A 9198-nucleotide genomic window follows, 5' to 3' on the forward strand; every position below is an offset into this window, starting at 1 on the left:
TATTAGAATGATCATCAAATTTCAATTAGTTATGAAATTATGTTTGTCTGTCTGTCTGGTGCATATGTTTGGGGAATTTATTTAAGTAACTTTTTATTTGGTGGACAGAATACCAATTTACCTAATTCCGCATCAGCTCAACCTTCTGCATTATGCCTGTGTTCTGAAGTTATTTTTGTACAGCGTTAGTTTGCAATCAGGTAGAACCATGGCCAATTTTGCACACCATGTTAAATCCATCTCATTGATATAAGAAGGAACCCATCAAGTTGGGACTAGAGTTTTTCTCAAGAAAAAGAAGAAAAAAAAAATTCTTGTGGCAAGGTTTAGGGACAACGCATCATAGATTCAAGCGTGGAAAGCAGTTCTCAACTCAATAGATCGCCCTTGCACTTAATACATGCAAATAATAATAATAGTACGTGCACTTCTACGATATATATAAGACAGCCTAAAATATGTAAGAAAAAAACAACAAAAATATACGTGCACTTCTACGATATATATAAGACAGCCTAAAATATGTAAGAAAAAAACAACAAAAATAGATTCCTAACGCATCTGAGGCACGTGCTCGGCATATACTTTGGCCCAGAGCTTGTCAAGTTCAGACTGAAGTCCTTTCAACGACTTTTTTTGTTGCTTCAGCCGACGTAAGATTACAAACAATGCATCTAATGGCCTTTTCCTCAAAACATCTAAAACTTCAAGACCATCATCACCGTATAACTTCTCTATGCACCTTAAATTCTGAGCGCTAAAATGGTCTTCGATTCTTATTGGAATCTCCGAATTCTTCTCGCCTTCCTTGTTCTTGAAACGATTCAACATCTCTTTTGCAGAACTTTCAGCTGATCTGAGATATCCTATCAGCATGTCAAGCTCATACTTATCGTCTTCGCATTTAAATAGGACTTCTTCATGTTTATTTAGACGATTGCGTTTGAGTGAGTAATCCTGCATAATTGAAGGTCTGCAAACCAACTGATCATTCAATACCTCTGAATCAAGTTTGGTCCTTTCGCTTGCTTGAGGAATGTGATAGTCCTGTGGCAAAACCCAGTAACTTGGGGTACAATTTTCACAATTAGAAAGGTCCAGTTCTTGAATTGATTTAACCATATCCTTCTTCTCTTTATGTCTGTCTTTCTCTATCTGCACCTTATCCTTTCTCTCTGTATGCTTCTTTGGCCTGGAAAATCCTGAAGCACTAGATTTCTCCTCCTCGCAGTTATTCATAAGGTCATCAAAATCACCCAAAAGTTGAGGATTATTTCCCAGCAAATAAGCAACCATATTTCGCAAACAGGTCTTTTCAATTATTCCAATATTATAATAATGCAGGTACTTCAAGAATCGCAAAAAGTCATCTGTATTGCAAAAATAGCCTCTCACCTTTTCGCAGAAGACAATACCTTTGTTAAAATTAGGTTGGTCAGGCCGATGGAGATTTCTCGCATCTTCATCCTCCGTAAAAGTTTCTTCTTTACGAGAATCGCAATGATCCTCAATTATTTCACCAATGGGAAGCAAGGCAGGGCTACTCTGCCTGCATGAAGCAGAACTCTCCGTAGCATCTTCATAAACTTTTGGCTTCCTAGACATCATAACTGGTGGTTTTGGCAGGCTATTGGATTTTAAATTTGGCTTATTCATGGCTTTCATTGATGGAAGCTTTCAACGTTTATTCTCTTCAAGTGATCATATCACTATTTATATGGGAGTACGCATTTCCTAATTTGACAAGGACTAGGATTAAGGAAACCCAGACAGCTTTGAGACTTCCAACCAGACTAGGAATAGGATTAACAAAATCAAATAAAAAATTTTACTTCTCACGCGGTTAGCACTATCTTCTTTGGGAAATTTACAAACACTTTAGTGCCAATTTTGAGAAATTATCTATTTAATATCTGAATTTTTCACTGTATTATACTTTAATTTTTAAATTTTACATTATATTAAATTAATCTTTATAATTTTAATGTAAAAATAATTTATTTATTTTATTAATAAATAAAATTATTATAAATATTAAAAATATATTATTAAATTATTTTATATATTAAAATTAATTTTTTTTAAAATTTTAAAAATTATAGTGTAATATAATATAAAATTTAAGAATTAAATAATTTAATTTTAAAAATTTAAAAACTCAAGTGTAATATAAAATAAAATTTAAGAATCAAATGACAAAGTTTTTTTTCTTTATTTGATTTGCTTCGACGACAGGTCGTTCATTTTCTACGCGTCAACAAATTCATTGATTCGTGTGCCTAGTCGGCTGATGATGATTTTTTTTCTTTCCCTCTTTTTTAAAAGAAACAAGAACAAAGGTCACAGGCTAAGCCCTACTAGGCAATGCAATAATTTTCCTTTTGTTTATGATTCCACTTCGCATATTAATTTAATAATTTCTTTTCTCAGAAAATTACGTGAGAGTCATTATTATTTTAGATCAAAGCTATCTTTTTAATTGACATGTCATCTATGTAAATGTACAAAATAAAATGAAAAAGCACATGTAAATATAATAAATAAATAAATAAGTCATGTTATTCGTTATTAGAATTTGTAATTTAATTTTTTATTATAATTTTTTTATAAATTTTAATATAATGTATTAGATTAATATTATTTAATTAAAAAATAAATGATTTATTAAATATAAAAAATTTTAAAATTATAATATTTTAAAATGTTAAATTTTATAAAATTTTATAATAAAAATTAAAAACAATTGTTAGCTAAAAACTATATCTCATAATAATAATAATAATAATAATAATAATAATAATTTTATCTCTATGCATTTTTAATTATTCTCTTTATAATTTACATATAAATATAAAATATTAAATTTTATTTTAAAATTAAAATAATAATAACATTAATGTTAATTAAATTAATTTTATAAATAAAAATATTTATTAAATTAAAATTTATAAAATATTAATTAAATTAAAATTTATTATATCTTTAATTTTTGAAAATTTTAATTTATTTTAAATATTTGTTATTTTTAATGACTAGTTAAAATTAAAGAAAAAATTATAGTTAAAATCGTAACTAAAAGAGAAATCAATAATTAAAATTACGCCACGTTAACTAATTTAAATCAATTTAAATTATATATTAAAAAATTTTTTAAATCATGCTAAAATTAATTTAAAAATATTTTTTAATATTAAGCCTTTAAATTAGATATTATCATTTACTATTAAAAAATTATTTAAGAATTAAGATTTTTATCTAAGTATTTTTGAAAATAAAATTTATAATAAAACTAAAATTTTAATATATTAATTAATATTTATTATAAATTAAAAAATTATAAAATAGTTTGAATATTTTATAAATTCTCTCATTTATATTTTTATATTATCAATTAATTATTAGAAAAGAATAAAAAAATATAAGTTAATGTTTGAATGAATTTTTATTATTTGTTATTTTATGTATTGTAATTTATAATTTATTTTAAAACTAAAATTGCATATTTTTTATTTAAATTTAAATAATTAATATTTTATAAATAGAAACTTTATACTTATATTAAAATTATCTAGATAAATTATAGATTAATTATATTTTTTATTTTTACTTATTAATTTATTATTTTAATTAATTACTTCTTATAAAATTTTATATTTAACTAACTAAAGTTAAATATAAGTAAGATCAAGAATTTTAAATTTATATAAACTTTGAAATTATGAATTTTAAATTTATATAAATATTAAATTTAATTTAAATAATAAAAATATAATTATAATTAATTTAAAAAATAAGAGCATTTTTATTTATAATTAAATTTAATTAGTAATATGTAATAAATAAATAAAAATACTAATTATAACAATATAATCTCAATTTAAAGAAATTATTGAATTGAAATAAGAATTCTAATATTACTATAATCATACGTCAATTTGTTTCGTAATATATATATAATTTATTTAATTTTTTTTTATCATCAATGTGTTATATTAAATTCTAAACTTTTGAAATTTGAATTATAATTATAATAAAATTATATCTATAATTCATAATTGTAGAATTATAATTGTACATATGAATTGTCACTTATAATTTTTTGAGATAATTTTCAATCACAAATTAATTTAAATAAATAAATATAATAATAATTATTATAAATAATCAATTATAATTAATAGTATAAAGAATTTTAATTAGAGTCTGCCAGAAAAAATTTAATAAAATTCTAACTAGAGTGTGAATGGAAGTGTTCTTTAATTAATATATATATATATATATATATATATATATATATATATATATATATATTCCATCAATAATATTAAACAGATAAAAGCGGCACTATCCATCCGGGACCACCATACCACGCACACACGGCTTAACTAAAGTAATCCCAACCACTCGCTAATTTAATCTAACGGATTAAAATCTCTTACACGTTCTCTAAACTCTCACGTGTCAACCATAAATTCCCTCGCCACGCGCTAACTAAGTACAGCCCTAAAAGTATTTCCACCATTCACGAATCCTACTCCTTTCGCCCTATGTTCTATTTTCCTGTAGGAAAGAGAAAACCCACACAGAGAGGGAAACCAGAGAAAAGTATACACCTTTTGCAGTATAGATCTGACCGCTAAAGGTTTGTTTCTCTCTCTGCATCATTACTGTTCTTATTATATAAGAATTTTCTTTTGATGCGAGTAATAGCAAGTGTCTCTTGTTCATACTTTCTCTTCTTCTTTTTTTGGGCCTTGTGTTGTGAAGTTACGGTTGTGATGATGGTGGCGGTGGCGGTGATGTGACGAGGTCGTAGGCTGATTTGGATTTACATTGATTAGCTTTTTCTTCCTGCATTAACAGACTAATGATATCGATTATTTTAGTTGTAGTAGTTGCTCTTCTATTGGCATTGCTTGAATTAACTTTGTATGGTGCTAATACTGGTAATACGCGTAGCTTATGTGTATAGGACTGAATAAATATTATCAATACCTTATGTTAAATCTGCTTCCAATTGTGTGCCATTGGGAATGTTGTTATAATTCTAAAGATATGCATTTTTGTTTGACAGCTTATTGATATATTTTCTTTGATCTTCGTGTTGTATTGCAATTTCTTTGACTCGTTTGCATTGTTTGTAATCAATGTGTGCCATTTATGAAGATTTCTGTTTGAAATTGATTTGGTGATACAAATCAATGCGATCAACACCTGAACATAAAAAAGGTAAGCATTTCATCAGATTATTAGTTACTAGTTTCCAAACTTCTTCACTTGTGAAGACAGCCTTCTATGAACCCTTGGTGTCTGCCTTAGGATTTATTCTTTTGAGAGCATTATGGAGTTTTGTGGTGGAAAAGAGTATTATTGGAGGGGGTTAACTAGGGTCAAATACAAAGAAGAGGGTAGGGTTATGGTATCATATTAGGAAGAGGGGTTATTTGATTGTGTTTATTTTTAAGTCAATGATGGATGATTTATTCTTGGCATGGTTCTTGGTGTGCAAACGTCTTTATTCAAAAAGAAAAATTCTATTCTTTTCCTGATATCTTGTAGCACATGATGGTGACGATATTGTGAACTAGTGTTCTAATGTAAGAGTGGAATAGTAATTTGGAATTATTTATTGGAGATATAGCACGATGCGCATTTGTTGAAGCCTTTAAAGGCGAAGGTCCCCTCAGAAGTTCTTTTTTTGCATGGAAGCATGTCGGGAATTCCATTAACTATGGATAATATAATGAGAAGAAGCTGACAATTGGCTTTTTTTTCTTTGTTGGAGACCTGGACCTAATCGGTGAACAAAATCTGAATTTTCTTTTTATGATAGCTACAAGATTAGTAAATGAATGAATGTTAGATTATTCAGGTAATATCTTCATCGATGCATGGATTTCAGATTTTCTGTTGACCTATGTCCAATGACTTAGTTGTTTTATCCTCTTTCTCGCTGTTAATATTTAACATGGTTGTCAACAGGAATTTTTCTCATTGTTTTGCACTTTTATAGTTGTTTGAATATAGAAGTTATAACAAACAATATCAGTTGCTTTTTGGCTCAGATCATAAAATAAAATATACCATTTTTTTAAAAATATTTTAGAAGTTTTCTGATGTGCATTTCTATGGATTCTTTAACTTGTAAATGATTCTTTGTTTTTGTGTATTGCTGTGCCTCCTTTATGCCCTTTTGGCTTCTCTGATTATCTGGAAGGAGAAGTCAAGAATCATTCTTTGCGCATTTGCCTTATTGGTAAAGTAGATAAGAAGTTAGGAATGAAAAAGGCTTTCTTTACGCATTTTTATATTCACCTTTCCCCCATGACATTGTTTTTGCCAACAAAATGGCTCTTGACATTATTTTTTTGCTTATCACCATTTTGTTCTCTCTTCAATCATGATATCTTCAATTCTTTTGGTCCATTGAATGAGACAATCAATATTTTCTTTTATTTAATTTTTTTATGAAAATATGTCTTGAGAAGTTTAGATTGTGAATTCTATGCATTTTCATTGTTATGAGGCTTTTTCATTGTAGTTTCTATCTTGTTGACTTTTGTTCTTTGGACAAGTTGTAAGTGCAGTCATCAAATTTGTTCTGATTTTTGCCAATGGTTATGGCACAATTACACATCTTTTAACATGCAAAAGTGAGTGCCAGTTGACAGTTGTTCCTTCCAATCAAAGTTTATCATCTCATCCTTTGCAGTGCATATATTGCAGGTTATGACCTCAGCAAAGGCCTAGCAGAAGGTGCATAAGTTAATTTATTACACACCTTTGGCATATATATTGAAGAATGGCAGAAGGAATATCAAGCTTTTGGGGTCCAGTAACATCTGCTGATTGGTGTGAGAAAAATTATGTCTATTCTTCTTATATTGCAGAGTTTTTCAATACTATATCAAATATCCCAAGCATTCTTTTGGCGCTCATTGGTCTCATAAATGCCCTGAGACAACGATTTGAAAAGAGGTTTAGTGTACTTAACATGTCTAATATGATACTTGCTATTGGAAGCATGCTGTACCACAGCACGTTACAACATATGTAAGTGTTCTTCTGTATCAATTGATATGGCTCATCAATTTCTTTCAACTCCTTTACTAATTATTTTTATGAGTTAGGTGTCCTTTAAAATTATCTATATATGTGCTCAGAACAGGAAAAGATAATGTCAACTTCCTTGTTTGAGAAGTTAAAATCTTCTACTTCTTTAGTCATTAGGAAGGAAATTTGTGCATTCATTTGGAGTTTCTTTATTGAGCTAGGGAACAAAAGGATCTGTATTGAAAATCACACCAAGCAAAGGTACAAGAAATGCTTCCAGGTAGCTAATCCGTTATATCAGTTGATTCTAGGTTTGTACATGACATCCATTAAATCTTGCTGCTTTTCATACCTTTTAGATAGAATGCATTCATAAAATGCTTATATACAAAATAAATATTTGGATAAATGAAGACTGTCATTGCCTGGCTCAGGTGATGGAAATTGAGGAGTATTTAAGTTAGTCCCCTTGATTTTTATAGTTTAAGTTTCTAATCAGATCATTTTTGGCACCATTTGTTAGTTTAATGTGCTCCTCTGCAGAAAATTAAAAAAAAAAAGGTTGGGGGGTGGGGGGGTCTTCAGCTTTTTAGTGTCTTCAGCTTTTTAGTGTGTTAATAATTTGATGTATATACTTCAATGTTCTTTGTTGATTAATTAAATTTGGAAGAGAATAGAATAATATAGATGAAGGTTTTGAGAGGAATGGTGATTGGATGACTTTGCAACACCTTACGGGTGCTAAGGCATGCCTTTGCAGCATTAGTTCCAATCTGTTGTAGAAATGTATCTGGGAATTAATTCACTGTCTCTCTGTTGCACTTCCATCGGCTTGTCAAAGAATCAATTTTTAATGGAAAAATGTTGAAAAATCTTTGAAAATTAATGTGTTAACATTTCTGTGCTTGTGTGCCCCCTTTGGAGTAACCATTGGCTTGGTATTGTAGTTGAACGAAAGTCATACCATGTTATGTAAACTTGTTTAATTATTTGTTTTGTTGTCATTGTTGGTTACATTATGTTGATTTAAGGTGTGTGTTTTCTCGAACCTATTTTCAGGCAACAACAAGGTGATGAAACACCAATGGTATGGGAAATGCTTTTGTATTTCTACATCCTTTATTCGCCAGATTGGCACTACCGGAGTACAATGCCCACCTTTTTGTTCCTTTACGGAGCTGCATTTGCAGTTGTTCATGCATTGGTTCGTTTTGGAATTGGCTTTAAGGTGCACTATGCAATACTCTGTCTTCTGTGCATACCGCGGATGTACAAATACTACATTTACACGAAGGATGAGTCTGCAAAGAGGCTTGCAAAATTATATGTGGGTACCATATTCTTGGGAAGTCTTTGTTGGCTCTTTGATCGCGTTCTCTGTGGCAAAATTTCTCAGTGGTATTTCAACCCCCAGGGGCATGCTTTATGGCATGTCTTCATGGGTTTCAATTCATATTTTGCAAACACATTCCTGATGTTTTGTCGTGCTGAACAGTTAGGATGGGATCCAAAAGTTGTCCGCTTCATGGGTTTTTTCCCCTATGTTAAGGTTCAAAAACCGAAGACCCAGTGACAGATGCTGGAAGTTAACCGAGTCTTGTTGCACCCCTCATTTTGAGGAAGATATATGGTTTTGGCTGATGAACAAACACCAGTGGTCTCAATTTTTTCTTCTCTTCTTTTAAGTGGATGTAAATGGTAGTTGAATATTGAGATCACCAGTTGGATTTTGGTTGATTTAAGTTGTATAACACCATAACTAGTGGTTTTGCTTAGAAAGAAAATATATGGTCAGTGTACCAAATATTATTTTCAGATCAAATAGGTCCTTGATTCTCCAAACCTGAAATTGTATGGTCGATGTATTTGTTGTGATTAAGCATGGTTAGCATGACATGCATTAAAGTTGCCATTCATATGTGCTCATATGAGAAAAGAAAAGCACTAGAGAAACTTTTATGCTTGCTAAAGAAAAACACCTTAGACGTGATACGTGGAAATTTAATATTTATCTATTTATTTATTTTAATTATTTAATAATAATTTAAAATATTTATCTAAAAATAAAATAAAATAAGATAAAAAATATTTTATTGGATAACCTGTTTATATATATATATATATTATTTTTTAAAATTAAATATA

At 29.0% G+C, this 9198-nt stretch overlaps 1 protein-coding gene across 1 annotated transcript; it reads left to right on the forward strand.

The window, feature by feature from the left end:
- The first annotated feature begins 4485 nt into the window (after window positions 1-4485).
- LOC110636221 (alkaline ceramidase) lies at window positions 4486-8875 on the forward strand. The gene is made up of 3 exons (XM_021785830.2): window positions 4486-4642; window positions 6727-7053; window positions 8113-8875. Exons 2-3 carry the CDS (start codon window positions 6803-6805, stop codon window positions 8624-8626), a joined length of 765 nt encoding a protein of 254 aa, XP_021641522.1. The 5' UTR covers window positions 4486-4642; window positions 6727-6802; the 3' UTR covers window positions 8627-8875.
- The last annotated feature ends 323 nt before the right edge of the window (window positions 8876-9198 follow it).

Source organism: Hevea brasiliensis, chromosome 15 (assembly GCF_030052815.1).
Source record: "Hevea brasiliensis isolate MT/VB/25A 57/8 chromosome 15, ASM3005281v1, whole genome shotgun sequence".
In the NCBI taxonomy this organism is placed as follows: Eukaryota; Viridiplantae; Streptophyta; class Magnoliopsida; order Malpighiales; family Euphorbiaceae; genus Hevea; species Hevea brasiliensis.